Here is a 22,475-nt window from a genome sequence, read left to right on the forward strand (position 1 = left end):
TATCAACCTTCTCACCTTTCTTCTTTTAAATTTTTTTTGATTCCCTCTCTTTACGCTTCTATTATGCATTGTTTGATTAAATTTGCCATACATTGAGGGCAATGTATGATTCAAGTGTGGGGGAAGGGAGTCCAATTTGAGTCTTATTAAAAAAAAAAAAACCAAAAAAATTGAAAGATTTCAAAAATCCAAAAAAAAAAATTTCGTTAGTTATTTTCTTTCTTTTGGAGTCTTTAGTTCTTATTTTCAGTTTTTGTTTTGTTTTTCGAGTCTTAGGTCGCCTTTCAACTGTCTAGGATGAACTTAATCTCTGAAATTATGGATAAAAGATGATCACAATATTGAGCTGATGTTAAAATAATTCTTTGGTTAATTACGATATATATAAAGCATATGATTGTGTAGTAGATGTGGATTTTGTTGACCTTGGTACAGAATTATGAGCATGTTGATGATGAGTTTTGATCCATAATAACCCTTGTGAGAATTTGAGCTTATTCGCTATTCTTTGTGAGTGTTTATTGAAAAAGTATATTCTTATTTTCTTGGCGATGCTTAGTGATCTCATTATCTTTCTCTTTGATTGACTGCTTGCCACAGATTAAGTTTGACGGACTCTAGAGATTACTAGAACTTGCCCTTGTGCTGGTCGAAACTTTTATTAATACATGTCCCTGATTTTGGAAAGGATAAAGGCACCTAGGAAATTCCACCAAAGCCAAAAATAGCCTGTGTCCATATTTGTGCCCGTCGTGGGACTCCCATAGTTTAACCCCTTTGAGCCTACATTTAAACCTTTTTCTTTCGTCACCCTCAAAATCCTAACCTTTAAACCTTAGTATAGTTATATCCCCACCCTTGTTCTAAAGATTTAGTGGAGCTAATTCATGAGACAGACATGATTTTGAAGGCACTACAAAAGAGATGATGAGAAAGAATAAGTGTGGGGGAAAGACTTGTCCATGAGAAAGAAGAAAAATATGTATGCTGAAAAAGAAAAAAAAAAAATGTATACGGCAATGAAAAAAAAAAAAGAAAAGAAAAAAGAGTGCAAGTATGTGTGGATTTTAGTCCCCCCATTGTGGATAAGGAGTTTGTTTTGAAGTGAAGGCCTAAGTTCGATGAATTTGGTCTTTGTCCTATTTCACAAGTGTTTGAAGGAATGTTAGAATGAAGCAAGGGTCCAACACAATGACATCCGGCTCTCAATAATGACACACAAGAAGCTTCAACGTTGCAAGATGCCTTGGTGACTAGAAGAAGACGTCTCAATGCTTCAATGAAAGCTCCGCTAGGTTTTTAGAACACTTTGTGATTTTTCCTTACCCTTTCGCTTCTTTAAACCTCTAAACCTTGGCCCCATAACAACCTTGAAGTAAGACCTCTTTGATCCTTAAGATGGGCAGCCTTTGATCTGTGGAGATTGGTTACAAGAGTTGAGCATATGGTTCGGTCCGTCCGGCAAGTAGTTGGTATCCTTCATGAGATCGTAAAAGAAAAAAAAAATGCATATATTTCGACATAGCCTTTCTTTCTTTATATGTGAGCTTTTGTTTGTCGAAAATATTATTATCTCTCACATATATTTGAGTGAAAAAGCTTTTAAGCATTAGCCTTGATCTGAGAGAAGAAAGAGTGGTGAATCCTGTGAGGTTTGAATCATACTTGTTAGATACATGCTAAGCTCCACCCATCACCATTGTCACATCCGTGTCTTACATGCTTATATGTGGAATATATGTTTTAATTGACTATCGAATTACTCATGATTGATTCTTGGTTGCATGCTAATCTTGATGCTATAAAAGTAAGAGATTTCTGAGACAACAATGTTGAAGGCATAGTTTGTTTTGAGTCTTTTGAGTCTTTATTTTATTTTCTTAGTTTTGATTTTGCTAAGGGACTAGCAAAAGCTAAGTGTGGGGGAATTTGATAGGAGCATAAATGCGACGAATATAATGTGCAATCCTCTACACTTTTCTTAGTTAATTCCTTTAAAAAGTCAGTTTTAACTTTGTTTTCTTTTTAGGTAGTTCGTGAAGTGATTCAAGAGAAATAAGAGCTGAAAGGGAGCAACGAAGCCATGAAACATGAAGTACTGATGCAGAGGACCAAGTTTGATCAACCATTTGGCCAGAAATTACAAGGGAAGTCCACGGAATTCATTGTGCAAAACAGTTGCTGCAAAGCCGAAAACTGCAGTTTCAGAATCAGCTTTCTGGGAACGGTTTTGAGAAGCGGTTCTTGCATCATCCCAGCTGTAACTTTGAAGAAAGGGCCAGCGATCCATGAAGAAATGATATCATACTTCAACTATAGCCAAAGAACTGGTCAGAATCATCAACGAGGCAGTAGGAAACCAAGCGCAAAGTAGGCTTCCCGATAAGGCAGAAACTGTCAGCTTTTCACGAAGCTTTTTGGGAGATCTTTTCCGGCTATTTACTTGGAGTTTTTCCAGAAGGTTGTTGATCAATCTAGAAGATAAGATGTCATAGAGCACGTGGGAGTCAAGAACCATCCAGAAACTTGTCAAGACGAAGTCATTCCTTGTCCAAGAAGGAAGCTTCAGAGTCAGAAATTGAATCCTAGTCAAAACAGGGCATTTTGGCCGAGATTCTTCTTTGGACGGATTTCCAGGGCATTTTTGGAAGGTTATTGCTGCTGCAAATATTAAGGAGAGTCCTAGAATAATTCTACAAGATTACAACAAGATTACCAAGGCTTGAAAATCATTTAATTGTGCACCAATTAAAGGAATCCTCAAGCAACAAGGGAAGGTTTTAAAAGCATTGTTGAAGAAGGAAACTAGGGCTGAACTTCTCCTATATATATTGAGCTTCTGCACACGTTGAAGAGGACCACGCCTTTCACCTTCTCTTCTATCTCTCTTTCTCATTCATCCGCCACCATCTTTTTCTTCTTTTTCTCTATTTGTTTTATTTTGTTTTTAAAACAATGTGTAACTAACTATCTTTTTGTTAGGGGCAAGGTTTGAAGCCCCAATTATGTAGAACATATGTTTGTTTAAATCTATTTTCTTGATCTTTGGTGTGAATTGGTTGTTTATTTCTGCTTGATTGAAAACTTTTATGTGTTTATGTTCTTTGGGTCGACACTTAGGATATATGCATGTAATTGGAGCTAGGTTTAGAAAATAATTCACCTAATCGTCTTGTTTTCTAATCCACAAGTATGCAAGGCTTTGAACAAAAGTTGATGTTTTAAACAACTAGAAGAGCATGCTAGGTAGGCGTTCCACACTAGACTGCAACTTTATAATCAATCGTTTCCATGAGATCTTAATGCTTCAAATGTGTTGACACTATATGTGTTGTTGATAGGATAGTGTTCTATACCTTGATTGCATGTTTGATAGGCTTAGCTATTGTGCGTTCACGTAGACTAAGTAATTAGGGAAACATTAATAAGGGACATGATCTGCTCCGACTTGTTTCTTGGTTGGTTTCTATTCACATCTCAGTAATTGAATCTAGGTTAACTTAATATTGTTCGAAAGTAATTGGTGGTGGATTTCCGAGTCTCTAACATGTTCTCCATCTTATTTTCTCAAAACCTAAAATCAAAATCGTTTTCCTTTTATATTATCTTTTATTTTCGTTAAAAACCAAAAACCCCAAATCTGTTTCAACTTAGGATTGCAACACACCTTTCTATCCCCATCTGTTTCCTGCCATCTTTTTCTCTCTTTTCTAGTGTTTGACGTTTTGGTTTTTGTTTAGTTTCAGATTTTGTTTATTTGTTTTGTGCTTTAGTTAGTTTAACTTAGTTTGTTTTTCTTTTGTGTGAATTATAAAGTTACCCTCAATCCCCGGCTTGAACGATCCCTGCTTACTCTATATTGCTAACGACTACATCTTGCAGGGTTAAGTTGAGCGCTTGTTTTTAGCGTATCAAAATGCATGTCTAGGAGCCTAGTCAACTCTAGGGTATGTATTTTGAGCATGTCTAGGATGGAGTTAGAGGCTTGACCCCCTCTAATTCCTAAGCTAAAACCCTCAATTTGGTATTATAGGGGTTATAAGCATGGTGATTTACATCCGCCGCGTGATTGCGAGGGTGAATCGCTTAGTGGTCTAATTCTTGAGCTTTATGCCAATTAGAGCGACTTAGAGACCCTTGAACCGGCTCTACCTCTCTCTAATTGAGTTTGTGTGACCCTTGAAACGACACATTAATACCGTAATTGAGAATATATGGTCCTTGAGCCTTGAACCGTCTTAGATATGACTACCGCCTAATCAAGAATTTTGCATCTACATTAGATAGCTTCCACACACATAGGATTTGGGTGATGGAACCTCCCTAGCACCCAACACTCTCTTGTCTTGAATTTTTCGCAAATTACTTTAGCATTGCATTTTTATTTTTAGCAATTTTCTGTTTTCGGATCTCATATTTAGTTTAAGTCTTCACAATCAAAAATCACAATTTCAGATACTTGTTGCTAGGATAATTTGTATTTGTGCTTAGTTGTCCGTAACCAAGTGGGGGTTCCCTATTCCATTGGGTACAATACTTGGAGCTTAATTTATTTGCCCTAAACTTGATGACCGTGTTGTATTACGCGTGAGACGCTAGTATAGACACCGAATAAGTAGGCAATTATGCCTTCTCCTTCTTTGTAATCAATAAGGATTACAGGTAATCCTACATCAATAAGGGTTTTCCTTTCTCATTGGAACTCCATTCATCAGTAGGAATCTAAAACCCACATGGGTAAACAATTCTCATACTCTAAGACAATTGTCTTAGGAAATACTCATGGACTGGAACCCAACAAATATGATATCTGTTTTCTTTCTAAAATTATAAAAATTCGATTTAGAAGTACTGAAAAGATGATGGATTACATTTGAGCTAAGTGACTAATATCATATGGAAAAGCATCAGTAGGTAGCGTAGCATTATATGCTCTTGCTGCTATAACCACATTTGAAATCTCAGTAGGATGGATAGAATCCCAAAATGCATACTGAGTTCTGTTCTGGCATGGGGTCTTGAACGGGGTGCATAGCCCAGTCGTACTATTCATTTCAACTTCACAACATGGCGCAGTGTAATTAACAGCACCTGAGATTCAAAAGACAACATGCTAATTAATCACAAATTATACTTTTCATGGATGTCTCTGAAATTAGAGGTAATATGAGCAAATATTATGTTGCAACCCAGCCTCTATAATCTAACAAGAGTCAAATAATTGTGAAATCTATATAGTTAATTCAAAACACTATACATAATTAAATTTAGCGAAAAGAAAGTAAAGAAGAGTTAATTACCGGGAGGAGATGAAGCAGCATTGGATAGTCCAATTCCATAATAATCTATGTAAATGAACTTAGCATTTGTTAGATTTGTGTTAAGATCAGTGACAAGTGATTTAAGCCTTGCATTGAAAAGTTGGGCAGCATTGTTGATGTTATCAACACATACGGTGCCGTTTGTGCCACACATTGCCACTTCGAAGGGTGTGGAACCTATCATACCTAGTCCAATAAGGGCCATCTTCCTTGCCCCCGAGTTGTACAGAGTCTACCATCATTAGAAAAGCTTTAGTAAGTTCTACAGTAAAAGAAGAATGACAATGGAATTAAAGTTGAGTACTAACCCGTAATTGCTGAGAGTATTCTTGGACAAGAACATCTGCATATTGCTTTGGAGTATATAAGCGGCTAGTTGGGTAGAGTTTTGGCATGAAGTAGTTGTTAATGTAATCGTTAGCGCCTATCCCAATCGAATATATGCACTTGCTTAGATAATCTGCAGCGAGTGAACCATTGGCAACAAGCTTATTGACTATGATTTGGTGATTTATCAATTGCTTATACAAGGTTATTCTCATTCCCTGAAAATACAGCAAAATGATCAAGTTACATATTTCGGAGAGTTATTCTTACGTACACCTCTATCATTTTCAGAAAATGAACGCGTATCAAATAGTTAGTACTCACACCTGGTTACGTCCAGATTCGTCACGGATACCAGCTGCACCAGATGCATAATTTACACCTTTTGTTATATCTCCTCCAATTGCAGCCGCGAAAGTGGGTATATATTCATCAAAACCTAGTAGTTCAGCTGTAATGAGGATATGTTAGCATGATGGTATAATTAGCGACATTCTTAATTGCTAGCTAAACAAGTTCTTTTGTGCTAATTTGAACCAGAATACTCTTTTCAAATTTAAGTTAAGACCTTCCTTCAATCCCAAAACCCGCTATAAATAGTAAACTAACATAATCAATATGTTACAAGTTTTACAAATTAAGATACTAACCAATAATATCGACCAAGTTACGTCCGTTGGAGAACCTTCCAGTTGGACCTTGTGGAAAGTCAATGCCATAGGGACGATAATTGACTTCGGCCAGTGTCAAAAGCCCATTGTTATTTCCACTATCGGATAACGAGTCTCCAAATATGAAGTAACAAGGAACTTGTGATGCCCCATCAACCAAGTAATGCATATTCGATGAAACGAACAACAACAAAACAGAAAAGTACACCCACAATGCCTTTATAGCTACTTCACGAAGTGTGGCGGCCATTGATGATCCCAAATTTAACAACAACAAACTAAAAGTACAAATTATTCTACGTATGCTAAATGTGGATCTACTGTTCATCCTTGTTCATCACTGTTCATAAGACAGTGGAGTGACGGTTTTTCCCTCTCTTTTTTCTTCTCAGTACGGGTTGCCATTTTTCTTGGGCCTTCTTAGTCGATCCTCCACGGCTGTTCACTGAATAAGATTCTAAGAATAAGGGAGAGTACGATATTGGAATACAGAGGAGAGGAGACGAAGGCAATAGAAGATGCTACAATATTGGAATAGCAAGAACTAAAGAAGAAGATGGGAAGTTGGTCTGAGTTTTGATAAGTACTGGACTCACCGTTTTTGTGGGAAGGAATGGGATGAGCACGAACAAGGTGACATTCAGTTGTTGGATTTTGATCTAAGGAAGAAAAGCGCGAATCTGGGCATTTGGTTTTCGTTTTTTTTTTTTTTTTGGTTAATTGGTAATCTCTTTATTCAAAGCACGATCTACTGCATGAATGGCTCTTCTTCTCTGAATTTCTTGACTGCCAATTCTAATCCCCTTAACGGAGGTAAACCCTTAAACCTTTTTGTGTTTGGAAATTTGATTAATGTTTGTTCCTTTTCTTTGTATGATTGAAACATGGTTTGTTTTCCTTATGATTGGTCTTTCGTATGATCATTTTTTTTGTCTCAATTTCATGTATTTGAATGTATATATTATGCAGGATAACAAATGGATGAATGGATGTATTGATTTTATTTTAAGGAATTTGTATAGAGGAAACCATATCCGAGTAAAAGAAATCAGCCTTTCAAACTTGCTTATGTTATCCATGATTTTGTTGTTAAAATTCGAAACAGCTATATGCAATTTTTTTTTTTTTTTTCTGTTCTAGGGTGATCTACCAGCAAGTTAAAACCTGCTTTAATTCACAATAGTGGATGATCACACTAAAGTATTGCAAGGATATACATTAGTTTTGAAGCAGCTATAGGTAAATTATACATAATACTAAAGATGGATCCACTGTTCATGTAACAGTGGAATGACGGTTTTGCCCCCAATGTTTAACTAAAATTACAATCTGTCTTTTTTTTTCTTTTTTTTTCAATTTTGCCATATCTTTTTGTTTTTTAAATTTTTTTTTTTTTTTTTTTTTTTTTTTGTGAGAGAACAATTCTGTTTTGTATTTGTAAATTTCTACAAATAATACCTAAAGTAGATTTTTTTTTTTTAAATCTTAAAAATGGAAGAGTTTCATTAATCATATTTCTGTAATTGTAGTTCTCGCAAATATGTAATCTGTTCAAACAGCTTATTCTAAAGATGGATCCATTGTTCATCACTGTTCATGTAACAGTGGAATGACGGTTTTGCCCCCAATGTTTAACTAAAATTACAATCTGTTTTTTTTTTTTTTTTTCCTTGTTTTTTCAATTTTGCTATATCTTTTTTTTTTTTTAAAGTATTTTATTAATTTTTTTTTTGTGAGAGAACAAGTCTGTTTTCTATTTGTAAATTTCTACAAATGATACCTAAAGTAGATTTTTTTTTAAATCTTAAAAATGGAAGAGTTTCATTAATCATATTTCTGTAATTGTAGTTCTCGCAAATGTGTAATCTGTTCAAACAGCTTATTAAAACTTGCACTATAAAAACTTTGTTTCTAAAATTGTACTTCTCAAACTTATGTAACTATGATCTATTACATTTTTTATCAGAATTACAAAAAGAATTGTTTAACGACTAAGCACTACATAAAAAATTGTTAACAACTAACAAATCCAATTCCCGCGTGTACCTACATACGCTAGAACGAGCATAATTAGCTATAATGAGCCACGCTCATTGTACCGCCGGAGGTACCGAATCTCACCAAGGGGATGACCTGCGAAGTCACGGCCAGGCGGGCTACCGCTCGAGCCCCGGACCGCCCCCAGATCACCGTTGACGCGCAGCCACGCGCCGCGTCAAGATAGCATCAGAAGCCCCTGACGCTGGGAATCGAAGCACAGCAGTCCCACATCGGAAACAAGAAGAAGATCAACCCCTTCCTCGCCTATAAAAGGTCCTCTCCTCTCTCCTCATTAATTACGCAATTACTACTCATTTATTGTTATGCTGCGCATACAGTGACTGACTTAGGCATCGGAGAAGTGAAGACCGCCCAACGCGGTCTCCCTCTGACGCCCTGTCTATCGTGTTGCAGTAACAGGAATCACCTAATCCTAGGAGTAGTGGTCCACCCACCGGACCCGCGTTAAGCAAGGAATCGGCTACCACCGGACTTGAGCATTAACATTGGCGCCGTCTGTGGGAACCCTTGAACAAAAGGTCATCCCGCCACAATCACCATGACTAACGACAGCGGGGGAAACGCCGAAGAGCAGGCAGATCAATCCGCCATTCCCCAACCCACCAACCCAGCGGTAGGCGTAAACCGCGCGTTATTCACCACCCCGGTCAACCCCGGCGGTGAAACAAACCCAAGTAGCAGCCGCCCGCCAGGCCAAGACCTCGCCTCCCTGTACGAGCTGGCACTAGCGGATCTTCACAAGGCGAACAGAGAACGTGAACAAGAACGCAAGGAAAAGGCCGAAGCCCAGAGACAGGTGGCCACGCTTGTGTCCCGCTTCGACGAGCTAAAGAAAGCGCTGGAAGCAACCCCCAACCCGGCACAAAGTGAACAGTCACGAAGCACCAGGCATAGCCGACACGGCACGGGAGCACTGATGCCAGCACCGGTCGTACATATGCAAGTCCCGCTGCACCCACCAGAGCTAGCGGCAATGGGACCACCCCCCGCACCCCAGCCAATGTTGGAACAAGAGGCGGAGTCATCACTACGCACCCACCGCTGGAGACCTAGGGCGAGAACAGAAGGAGACCCGCCCGCTCTAGGGTTAGGATCAGCTCAGCGGAGTGGTCGCCTGGACCCCGCCGGCGACGCAACAACTCAAATATTGGAGAGGATGCAGCAGTTGGAACAAAGGTTAATCCGGGCGGAGTCGGGCACCCCGGCACTAGCTTCAAACCCGCTTTTCGCGGCCAAGCCAGGACCATTTACCGCTGCAATTTTTCTAGCCGTCAGACCGGCGTATGCAAAGACCCCTAAAATGTCACATTACAGCGGTAAGACTGATCCCTTCGTCCATATGGACACCTTCAAGAAGGTCACCAACAACAAGGGATTCGATGACGCCACCATGTGCCACTTGTTCAGTGAAACGCTGGACAATGAGGCAATGAATTGGTTCTTCAAGTGCCCGCCGGGATCCATTGACTCATTTCAGGCATTATCGCATGCTTTCCTTTCTCGGTTCATCCTACTGTCCGCCGGGCACCACAACACAAGCCAATTGTTCAACGTCAAGCAGGGTACGGAGGAGACACTGAAGGCATTCGTCACAAGATGGCGAGCGGCAGCATCTCAGTGCCGTGACCTCGATAAAACAATGGCTTCAGGGGCTTTTAAGCAGGGACTCCTCAAAGGGCCATTTCTATATCACCTCAACTACAATCATCCAAATGCGGTATACGACCACCTCATGAGTGAGGCGGTCATTCATGCCCAAGCAGAATTCATCACATATGGGGAGGCCCCACCGCCACCAGCGGCATTGACAAAGTCGACACAACCCTCCTCCAGTCAGCAGGGGACCGCTAATAAAACCTCCACACCGCCAGCTGACAAGAAGAGGGAATGGCAGCAGGGTCAGTACCAAAACAAGCGGCAAAAGGATCAGCACTACAAGGGAAACCGCCCATCCCATGGGGACAACCGCAACAAACATGCGGAGTCTTCCCAACGGTATGCAGTATTTACAGTCCTCACGGCTTCACATGAAGAAATATACAATCAATGCAAGGATCAGATCCCACCGCCGCCCCCGGGAAAATACCCAAAAACAGGAAAACCAAGGAACACCGGCAGGTGGTGCAAATACCACGAGGACAGCGGTCACAATACCAACAGCTGCAACGCCCTCAAAACGGCCATTGAGACCTTGTACCGGGACGGCAAGCTTGAGCAGTTCAAGGTATGCCAACCGCCACCCGTGATCGCCGATATTGAGCCCATAGGCCGCATCAACACAATCGACGGAGGTGCTCCAATCACCAGCATGTCTCACAGAGCTAGAAAGCGTTATGCGCGAGCTAATCACCCAAAGGAAGTCTGCAACATCCGCTACGAAAGATCCGCCAAAATCCCAAGATCTGGTAGGGAACCCATTACCTTCTTAGGAGGAGGAACGCGGAGTACATCTGCCCCACGACGATCCTTTCTTGATTGACGCTATTCTGGGCAAAATGTCAGTAGGAAGAGTCCTGGTTGATAGCGGCTCCGCTGTCAACGTTATATTCGGTGGTTGTTACAACAACCTTAAGAGGAACAGAAAATTGCTCCAAGACCATGAACCACTGCTCAGCTTCTCCGGCGACGTTACGCAACCGCTGGGTTCTGATTATATGCGGCTCGTTATGGGCAGTAATCCATGTATGGCTGAGATACATACGGAGTTCATAGTTGTCGATTGTTCGAGTTCATACAACGCCATCATTGGTCGACCAGCGCTCAACAAACTCAAGTGCATCATCGCCGGGTACATGTTGCTCATGAAATTCCCCACACCCAACGGCACAGGATGTGTCAAGGGAAGTCAACAATTGGCACGCGAGTGTTACTCTACTACAATGGCACAATCGGCCCTCCGCCACGAGATCCTAGCGGTAGGCAGTCGGGCACCGCCACCAAACATCTTTGAGGACCCCAGGGAGGATGAAAAGAAGTACGTAAGGAAGGAGCCAGTCAACCCAGAAACATCACTGAGGGTTGTCAGCATCTCGGACGAGCACCCTGAGCGGACGGTCCGCATAGGGGCTCAATTGGACCCAGAGTTGGCGGCGGAGCTCACCCAGTTCCTACGTGACAACGCTACAGTCTTTGCCTGGTCAGATGCAGACATGCCAGGTATCTCCCCTGAAATCATCTCACACAAGTTGAGCATCAAGCCATCCTTCTACCCTACCAAACAGAAACGCAGAGCCTTCGACGAAGAAAAGTACCGCGCTATCAGAGAAGAGGTTGCAAAGCTCCAGGGCATTGGGTTCATCCGCCAAGTCATCTATCCACAGTGGATTTCCAACCTGGTTATGGTCAAAAAAGCTAGCGGTAAGTGGAGGATGTGCGTCGACTTCAAAAACCTTAACAAGGCATGCCCGAAAGATAGCTTCCCATTACCTCGCATCGATCAACTCGTCGACGCAACCTCTGGACACGAGCTTCTCAGCATGATGGATGCTTTTTCCGGTTATAACCAGATCAGGATGCACCCCGCCGACCAGGAATGCACCACCTTCACCACCGACAAAGGCCTGTATTGTTACAATGTAATGCCTTTCAGTTTGAAGAACGCTGGGGCAACTTATCAGCGGCTGATGAACGCCATGTTCGCGGAACATCTAGGCAAGATAATCGAAGTCTACGTAGACGACATGTTGGTCAAAAGTAGAAAGGCCAGCGGACATGTGGCAAATCTGAAAATCATAATAACCATTCTCTTGGCCTACGGCATGCGCCTCAACCCGGAGAAATGTTTCTTTGGCGTCACCGCCAGCAAATTTCTGGGATATATTGTCAGTGAACGGGGCATCGAGGCCAACCCTGACAAGGTACAGGCTATCCTCAACCTGAAGGACCCAGAGTGGAAGGTGCACGTCCAATGCCTCCAGGGCCAGCTAACCGCCCTGTCTCGATTCATCTCCAGATTGACCGACAAGTGTGCCCCATTTTTCAAAGTCCTCAAAACAACCCACAAGAAGGTCATCGACTGGAACCCAGAGTGCCAGGCGGCGTTCCAGGGCCTGAAGGAATACTTGGCGGCAGTTCCGCTACTCTCCATTCCTGTCCAAGGAGAAACATTGTACATTTACCTAGTGGTATCTCAGTCAGCGGTGAGCTGCGCCATCGTCCGGCGGGAAGGCCAGGACGAGCTCCCAGTTTTCTATGCCGGTAGGGGCATGAACGGAGCAGAGACACGGTATCCTCCATTGGAGCAGCTTGCTCTCGCACTCATCGTTGCCGCCAGACACCTCCGCCAGTACTTCCAAGCCCATACAATCCATGTGTTAACCAATCAACCGTTGAGACAAGTAATGCAAAACCCTGAACATTCGGGCCGCCTCAGCAAGTGGGCCATTGAGCTCAGCGAGTTTGACATTGATTACAAACCACGAACCGCCATGAAAGGCCAGGCGGTGGCAGACTTCATGGCTGAGCTCACCGAGCGTCAGCCCAAAACCAAGATCGATATACCGCTCGGAACAGAAATTGCTACGGCTGTAGAGCCGACACCCCAACAGTCGAAGTGGAACCTACACGTGGATGGGTCAGCCTCCGCCAAGGCCAGCGGTGCCGGAATCATCTTGACAGGACCGCGGGGGCTTAACGTCGGGTACGCGTTGAAATTCAACTTCAAAGCTTCTAACAACATGGCGGAATATGAGGCACTCATTGCCAGCCTACTCCTAGCCATTGATTCAGGGGCCGACAGTGTCAACATCTTCAGCGACTCTCAGTTGGTCGTTAACCAGGTCAACGACAGCTTTCAGGCCAAGGATCAACAGTTAGCGGCATACTTAGGGTACACCAAGACGTTGCTCAAGAAATTCAAGTTCCACACCATCACACAAATCCCCAGGGAAAAGAACGCCAAGGTTGATTCGCTGGCAAGACACCAGAGCCCAGCAGACACAAGGGTGGAGTCCCTGGACAGGCCAAGTATCACCAAAACCTTGGCGGAGATCTTTACCATCGAGGCCAATCCTAGTTGGATGGATGAGATTATCCAATACAAACGCAAAGGGACATTGCCGGAAGACAAAATCAATGCGCGACAGCTCCAGCGGAGAGCAACCCGGTACAACATGCAGAGCGGCAAACTTTACCGCCAGGGATTCACTCACCCCAACCTTCGTTGTCTAACCCCAGAAGAGGGACAGGTCGTGCTGGCAACAATACATGGCGGGGAATGCGGAAATCACTCAGGCGCCAGGTCCTTGGCTAATCGCACAATGCGACAAGGCTACTTTTGGCCTACGCATGATGATAACGCCCGGCGGATATCAAGATCCTGTCACAAATGCCAACAATTTGCTAATCTTCCACACGCTCTGACGGAACCTCTGTCGGTTATCGTCAGCCCCTGGATTCACTCAACGTGGGGCCTGGATTTGATGGGAAAATTTCAAACCGCCAAAGGTCAATTCAAATATATCATTGTCGTCATTGACTACAGCAGCAAATGGATAGAGGCGGAGCCACTGACGGCGATAACTACAGCCAAGGTAATCCACTTCCTCTGGAAGAACATCTACTGCCGCTATGGTGTCCCGCACGCAATCATCACAGACAACGGCACACAGTTCAACAATAAGGAACTCATCTCTTTCACCGCCAATCTGGGCACCAAGATGCGTTTTGCATCGGTCGCCCATCCCCAAACCAACAGCCAGGTCGAGGCGGCAAACAAGATAATCAAGAAACTATTGCAGAAGCGGCTCGATGAGGCAAAGGGTTTGTGGGCGGAGAAGCTCCCGGAGGTTCTATGGGCCATCAGAACAACCCCAACCTCCGCCACAGGTGAAACCCCCTTTTGTATGATGTTTGGGACCGAGGCTGTTCCTGCCTGTCGAGGTAATCCAACCAACCGCTAGGGTCGAAGGTTACTGCCCCGAGACCAACTGCGACGGCGTTAACCTCGACAAGGATTTACTAGAGGAAAAGCGAGACGCAGCCCATTTGCGTAATCTCCAGAATAAGCGGCGAGTATCACGTTTCTACAACTCCAGGGGGACTAGGTGATGAAAGAAGTTATACCCCCACCGATGAAACTCTGCCCAACGTGGGAAGGTCCATACAAAATTGTAGAGGTCGTTGGCCCGGGCACCTTCTACTTAATGGACAAGGATGGCGTCACAACGACCCACCCTTGGAATACCGAACACCTTCGGTATTACTACAAATAGTCATACCGCTACCCAAGAGCATCTTGACTTAGCTAAATTTTTGTTCAATATTTAGCTAAGGGAAGCTACCCAACGGGTACGACCCCGTTTTTGTAAACGCTGTTCAGACAGCTATCAATGAAACGAGGAATTATTCAAACCATTGTTACCAAGTCTAGCACTGTTAATGCTCAAAAGTCTGGCGGTAGCCAAACCTTGGTCTAACGCTGGTCCGGCAGGCGGACCGCTACTCTGCCGATCTGAGGATTACTGCTAGCTGCCAAACACAAGACAGGGCGTTAGAGGGAGACCGCGTTGGGCGGTCTTCAACTCTCCGATGCCTAAGTCAGTCAATGTATATAGGCAGCATAACAATAATGAGTAGTAAATGCGTAATTAATGAGGAGAGAGGAGAGGACCTTTTATAGGTGAGGAAGAGGATGATCTTCTCCTTGTTTTCGATGTGGGACTGATGTGCTTCAGTTCCCAGTTTCAGTAGCTTCTGATGCTAACTTGACACGGCGCGTGGTGGCGCGTCGGCGGTGCTTTGGGGTTGATCCGAGGCGCAGGCGGTAACCCGGCTAGCTGTCTTTACGCCAGTCACTCATATGGTGGGCGTTGGTACCCCTGGCGATACAATGAGCGTGGCTCATTATAGCTAATTATGCTTGCAAATGTACATGTATGTACAAGTCCCCCAAATCCCCAGTCAAGGAGGGCAATCTTGGTTGGGGAGTTGATCGGCGGTTTGAAGCGTTTCTCCCGCTAGACTTTGCAGAAGCATAATTAGCGTCAGTGCGTCGTCAACCATGGATTTACTGAGCAAACGCTTTGTGCCCTTTCGGGTGGGCCCCTGCTAGGCCCCCCAGGGAGTCCCCCACTCCCCGGCTAAGATGGACCTCCGGATGGTCGCTATTATTGTTTGTTGAGGGGGAGCTGCACGGAGCAGCGCTGCACGGAGCAGAGGGTGTTGGGTTGCTAGCCCAATCTTAGCACCCAAGTGACGGGGGTCAACGTACCTGATCAGGGCTGTCGTAGACTGTTGACTAGTCCCCGTGTCCCGTAGGGACATTCTGACCGTAACTCCGCGTGGCGGCGTTGTCAGAGAGGCGTGGCCTCGGGATCCGCCGCTGGCGGAAGTCCCCCCGCTAGATGTAGCAAGAAGCAGCGTCAAGTAGACGTGCTTGGTGGTATTTTATTGAGCGGTATTGCGCTGAATAAAGTACGCAGCTTGTCAGATGAGAAAGGGGGTCCGCTAGCGGTGTGCTGTGTAGCGGAGGACGCCCCGTTTACCGAATGACGAGAGAAGTTCCGTTGGAGACTTCGATGGTGACAAGAGAAGTTCCGCTGGCGGGGTTTCGCTCAGTGGACTGTCACCTGGGAGATGACAAGTGAGAAAATATGCTGGCGGGGTTTCGCTCAGCGGAGACTCCACTTGGAGGATGACAAGTGAAGATCCGCTGGCGGGGTTTCGCTCAGCGGAGACTCCGTCACTTGGAGAATGACAAGTGAAGATCCGCTGGCGGGGTTTCGCTCAGCGGAGACTCCACTTGGAGGATGACAAGTGAAGATCCGCTGGCGGGGTTTTGCTCAGCGGAGACTTCGTCACTTGGAGAATGACAAGTGAAGATCCGCTGGCGGGGTTTCGCTCAGCGGAGACTCTGTCACTTGGAGAATGACAAGTGAAGATCCGCTGGCGGGGTTTCGCTCAGCGGAGACTCCACTTGGAGGATGACAAGTGAAGATCCGCTGGCGGGGTTTTGCTCAGCGGAGACTCCGTCACTTGGAGAATGACAAGTGAAGATCCGCTGGCGGGGTTTCGCTCAGCGGAGACTCCGTCACTTGGAGAATGACAAGTGAAGATCCGCTGGCGGGGTTTCGCTCAGCGGAGACTTCCAATGGTTGGGGGTTTTCTTCTCAAGTGGTTACTTCCCTTGGAAGCTAAAGGAGACGACGGTTGACACGTGGCCAACTCCTAGAGGGTTAGCGTCTGGAGGCTTGTCTCCTAAGCCTAGCCATCTTCTCGTCATTAATGCGAGTAATGATGGATTTCGTAACCGAGGCGACGCCTCGGTTAATCTGGGGAGTTAGTGAAGATGTGGGACACGTGTACGGTTGCTACGTGATGTCGTTTTCTAGCGGACGGCTCAGGATTGCTTGATGTTGACATAAAAGGGGGGGAACTCCGCGAGTTTCGACACTTCTGGAAAATCTTCAAATCTGAGTCGCCTCCTTCGAGCCTTGTTCGTCTGTGAATTGCGAAGAAGATTCCCCGGTTTGCGTGGAGCTGTCGGACTCGAGAGGACGAAATATCTGTCAGTGAAGACGAGTTGCACGCCACAGCTTCGACGTGAGGTTGGTATTTCGAATCCTTTTCCTGTTTCATTGAATCTGCCATGGTGGTTTCTGGGTTTTGCTACTTCTGTTAATGGTGTGATCTTGCTTCTTTGGTGTTCTTTGAGGGTGTAGAGAGAGATTTGAGGGAGGTTATGGTGTTTGACAGAGAGTTGGGGTTTTGGGTTTTGCTAGATGGTCGAATCTGGGTTGAGTGTGCGTTTGTTCTTGTTTTGGTATTTTTCTGGGTAATTGTTCTTGATGTTTTTGCATTAAACGAATATAGGTAAAGGCTAGATCTTGTGTAAACTGACCGGTTTGGGTTTTAGGGTTTGGGATGGCTAGCGTCGTAGAGATTTCGAGCAGTGAGGATTCCGGGTCTGACGTGTCGTTCAGCGCGGCGGATAGGAATTTTATTGACTCGTTGCGTCCGTCTGCCCGTGCAGGAACCTCACTGCCAGAACCGCTAGACATCGAGCCGCTACAAACCATACCCTGGGAAGTAGTAATGGGTCGTGCTTCGCGCCCCGAGAGTTCTAGGGCTAGGGAGGCCGCCGCTGCTCAGAATAGGCGTGAGGAGCGGTTGGCAAGTAACAGCGCTGCCAGTGGCTCCGCTGACGGGGGAGATGCGACAGGGGAGGATACCGAATCGGCATGGGTTCTTCCGGATGGGATTCCTGTTGACGAGACGGGAGGGCGGATGACCGTTGCCAATGTCGACCGGATAAAGCAGATGTTTCGGTTGCCTGGCGTGGTTAAACTGCGTCCACCGACGGTGGACGAAAAGGCTTCAATTCTTCCCCCGGGGTTTGCCGCTGTGCATGAGGCAATATTCCGCCAGGGAGTGACACTACCGCTCGTGCCCAGTCTTCAGATCTTGGTGTGCGAGTTCGGCCTAGCCTTTGGGCAAGTCTGCCCCAACATGTGGCGATTGATGTTGGCGATGACTTCGCTGTGGCGGTTGTCCGGCTGTGAGGGACCAACCGCGGCGGAGGTGCTGCATTTCTATGAGCTGACGTATGTGAAGCGTCAGGGCTGCGGAGGCCATGTGAACCTAAGTCGCCGCCAGGGAGCCCCCAAGTTGATAGAGAACCTGAGGGATTCTATGTCGTATTGGCGGGACACCTTTTGCGTTGCCACGACGGGGTGGGAATATCAGGCGGAATCCAATGACGGGAAACCGACGTTTAGGATTAAGTCAGAGTTCCAACCTATCCGAGGTGGTTTGTCGGTCTCCGCTGAATATTGCTGGCGGTTTACGTTGTGCTTAGTCTTGAACCTTGTTAACGTTTATCCTTGTTTTGCAGTGGGCTTGCGCTACAACCTGACTCGTGGAGAAGAGTGTCGTGTGGCGCGCATCAAAGGTTGCTGGCGGAATCGCAATTTGTTGGACTTTCGCCTACTTACGGGTTGGGAGATGTTGGTCGATCAACGATTGACTCGCGCCGTTGGTAAGAGATCTCCGCTACCTTGTACACTTAGTTAATTTGGCCCTGTGGTTGACTGAGTTGCTTTCTGTTTGTTTAGAGACGCCGCCAGGTAACGCTAGGAGCCGTGACGCCTTTGCCAAAGCCATGGACCGCGCGGAGATTGACAACTTTTTGGAGGCCATGTATGCCTCAGGGGATGCGGCTCAAAAGACAGTGATAGACCCGGTGACGCTGGCGGTGAGCCCATCCGAGGTTCCGGTGGTGCTGCCAATGCCGCTGCACTCCCACCTTGGCGCCGACGGCCTACCCGTTGTTCAGACGGGTGCCAATGTGGGGGGTGGAAAGAAGGGGTCTGGCGCCGCGCCGCAGACAGAGAGAGTGCCCAACGTGCGACGTGGGCCACAGAAGGTGGTGCGGCCGGCGGGGGCTGCCGCTACGGTGGGTCAACAGCAACGGGGGCCAAGGCCTGCGGCCGCTGGACAGACGCGGTTGTTGCGGAAGCGTCGGCAGAATGACTCCGACGAGGAGGATGATGATGATGCTAAGGTTATCGGGGTCCGCCAGCAAAAGAAGGCCCGCCAAGCTCCGCTGAAGGCGCCAGTGGCCGCTGCAGAAGAGGCGCCTGCGAGTGACCTGGACTCGTTTGCCGCCTATGCCGAGTTCATGACTGACAATGAACGGGGATTTCTCTACCACCTCTGCGAGATACTGGGGTTTGGTGGTCTGGCGGGGATTTCCCGCCCAACGGCGATTGACGGGTCACCCTTCAGTTCAGCTTTTGGTCACCTTTCGGTTGGGCTGCATGAGATGTTCATGGCGGCGCAGAAGCAGCCCGGGGTTGAGCGGCAGCTCAGGGACGAGATCAGAGGTCTCGAGAGGGAGCTGGGGGACGCCAAGGACAGGCTGGCGGATGTGGAGAAGGCGGATTGCGACGCTGCGGATGCTCGCGGCAAGTTGGAAGTGGCAATCCGGCGGGACGTGGAACGGAACAACCGCATCTCCAGGATGGAACAAGACATGTCTCTGCTGCAGGAGCGGGTGGCCGCTAAGGAGAAAAAGATTGATATCCTGCAGCGGGAGTCTGCAGCCAAGCAAGCAGCGGTGACGAAACTGGAGGCTGAGGTAGCTCGCCTGCGGCACGAAGGGACCCGTGCCGCTGCCGCCGCTGTGGAGAAATTCAAACAGTCGGCGGAGTACAAAAAGGCGATGACTGAATCGGCGAAGGCCGGCGCCCTAGCCAACGTGGAGATGCTGAAGCAGAGGGGCGCCATTGACTTTGCGAAGGCGTCGCAGCCACCTGTTCTGCCAGTCCAAAATGCTCCGCCGGTGCAAGCTGCGGTTCCTGTCCAGCCTGAAGGTGTTTGCTCGGGAAGCGGGGAAAGTGGTGCACAGCCAGCGGATGGTTCTCAGCAGACTCCTCTGCCTACCCAGTCAGAGGTGTCCCGTGCTGGTTTCCTGGCGGCACACACTCGGCAGGATGGCACCATAGAGACTCCAAGTCCTACCGCCAGAGGGTCTGACCAGACAAGCCGCGCACAACCACGGCCGCCTGCGGAAGGTGGAGATGTTGAAGCCAACCCGAAGAGCTGAGCTCCTACATGTGTTGGTTTTTTTTTTTTTTTTTTTTTTTTTTGTTGGCTGTTTCGACATTTTGAAGTAATGAACAACTTTGGATGGGGAGTCTTAGCCCTGAAATGAAATTTCAAAGTTTGATGTTTGTCATGATATGTTTGTACCGCTAGAGTTTGGACTTGGAGATTTTTCTTTTGTCAAGCAATGAAACATTAAAGGAATTAAAATTGGTCCAAGTGCACAACGTAGCGGACGTGGTCCGCTGACGATTCCTGGCGTTGCCAGTTGCCCTCAGTGCTAGACTTGGTAACAATGGTTTGAATAATTCCTCGTTTCATTGATAGCTGACTGATCAGCGTTTACAAAAGAGGGGTAGTACCCGTTGGGTAGCTTCCCTTAGCTAAATATTGAACAAAAATTTAGCTAAGTCAAGATGCCTTTGGGTAGCGGCATGACTATTTGTAATAATACCGAAGGTGTTCGGTATTCCAAGGGTGGGTCGTTGTGACGCCATCCTTGTCCATTAAGTAGAAGGTGCCTGGGCTAACGACTTCCACAATTTTGTATGGACCTTCCCAAGTTGGGCGAAGCTTTGTTGGCGGTGGAATGACTTCCTTCATTACCCAGTCCCCCAGTTGGAGGTTCCGGGCTTTGACTCTGGCGTTGTAGAAACGCGATACCCGCTGCTTGTTTTGCAGGTTGCATAAGTGGGCCTTGTGTCGCTTTTCCTCCAGGAGGTCCTTGTCCAGGTTGATGCCGTCAGTGTTGGTTTCTGGGCGGTAGCCCTCGACTCTGGCGGTAGGTTGAGTAACCTCAATAGGCAGGACAGCCTCCGTTCCGAACATCATGCAAAAAGGAGTTTCACCAGTTGCGGAAGTTGGGGTTGTTCTGATGGCCCATAGAACTTCCGGGAGTTTCTCCGCCCATAGACCCTTTGCTTTGTCGAGTTTTTTCTTCAGCAGCTTTTTGATTATCTTGTTTGCTGCTTCGACCTGACCGTTGGTCTGGGGGTGGGCGACAGATGCAAAACTCATCTTGGTACCCAAGCTGGCGGTGAAAGAGATGAGCTCCTTGTTGTTGAACTGTGTGCCGTTGTCTGTGATTATTGTGTGTGGGACACCGTAACGGCAGTAGATGTTCTTCCAGAGGAAGTGAATTACCTTGGCGGTAGTTATTGCCGTTAGTGGCTCCGCCTCTATCCACTTGCTGTTGTAGTCGATAGCAACTATGATGTACTTGAACTGGCCCTTGGCGGTTCGAAATTTTCCCATCAGATCCAGGCCCCAAGTTGAGTGAATCCATGGAGCGATGATGACCGATAGTGGTTCCGCCGGTGCATGTGGGAGATCAGCAAATTGTTGGCATTTGTGGCATGATCTCGATATCTGGCGGGCATCATCGCCGAGAGTAGGCCAAAAATAGCCTTGCCGCATTGTGCGATTGGCTAAGGATCTGGCGCCTGAGTGGTTTCCGCATTCTCCGCTATGAATTGCCGCCAGAACGACCTTTCCCTCCTCTGGGGTTAGGCAGCGGAGGTTGGGATGGGTGAATCCCTGGCGGTACAGTTTGCCGTTCTGGATGTTGTAGCGGGTTGCCCTCCGCTTGAGTTGTCGCGCCTTAACCTTGTCTTCCGGCAATGTGCCGTTGCGCTTGTACTCAATGACTTCGTCCATCCAGCTGGTATTGACCTCAATGTTGAAGATCTCCGCCAGGGTTTTTGTGATACTTGGCTTGTCAAGACACTCCACTCTTGTGTCCGCTGGACTCTGATGTGGCTGGGCGGTTGCCAGTCTTGCCAGTGAATCAGCCTTGGCGTTCTTTTCCCGGGGGATTTGTGTGATGTTATGAAATTTGAATTTCTTGAGGAGTGTCTTAACGTACCCCAAGTATGCCGCTAACTGTTGGTCCTTGGCCTGGAAGCTGTCATTGACCTGGTTAACGACCAACTGGGAATCACTGAAGATGTTGACACTGTCAGCCCCTGAATCAATGGCGAGGAGTAAGCCGGCAATGAGTGCTTCGTACTCCGCCATATTGTTGGAGGCCTTGAAGTTGAATTTCAATGCGTATTCCACGTTCAGCCCCCCTGGTCCTGTCAGAATGACTCCGGCGCCGCTGGCCTTGGCGCTGGCGGAGCCGTCTACATGCAGGTTCCAATCTGACTGTAGTGGAACTGGCTCCTCAGCGGTTACCATTTCCGTCCCGGGCTCAGCCTCCGTGCCGGGATTGGGCTGACGCTCGGTGAGCTCAGCGATGAAGTCCGCTACCGCCTGGCCCTTCATGGCGGTTCTTGGCTTGTAATCTATGTCAAATTCACTGAGCTCGATGGCCCACTTCCTGAGGCGCCCTGAATGTTCAGGGTTCTGCATCACCTGTCTCAGCGGTTGATTAGTTAGCACATGGATTGTGTGTGCTTGAAAATATTGGCGGAGGCGCCTGGCGGCAACGATGAGTGCGAGAGCTAGCTGCTCCAAGGGTGGATATCTTGTTTCTGCCCCGTTCATGCCTCTGCCGGCGTAGAAAACTGGGAGCTCGTCCTGTCCCTCCCGCCGGACAATGGCGCAACTC

General features: G+C 46.8%; 1 protein-coding gene across 1 annotated transcript; it reads right to left on the reverse strand.

Annotated features, from left to right (window-relative positions):
- Positions 1-4,867: 4,867 nt before the first annotated feature.
- LOC112198919 (GDSL esterase/lipase At1g29670) lies at positions 4,868-13,937 on the reverse strand. Its single transcript, XM_024340007.2, has 6 exons — positions 13,875-13,937; positions 6,299-6,479; positions 5,975-6,099; positions 5,630-5,866; positions 5,301-5,553; positions 4,868-5,091 (listed from the first exon to the last, which is right to left on the reverse strand). The coding sequence occupies exons 1-6, from the start codon at positions 13,935-13,937 to the stop codon at positions 4,868-4,870; spliced, it is 1,083 nt and encodes a 360-aa protein (XP_024195775.2).
- Between the last annotated feature and the right edge of the window lie 8,538 nt (positions 13,938-22,475).

The sequence above is a fragment of the Rosa chinensis genome, chromosome 4 (assembly GCF_002994745.2).
Source record: "Rosa chinensis cultivar Old Blush chromosome 4, RchiOBHm-V2, whole genome shotgun sequence".
In the NCBI taxonomy this organism is placed as follows: Eukaryota; Viridiplantae; Streptophyta; class Magnoliopsida; order Rosales; family Rosaceae; genus Rosa; species Rosa chinensis.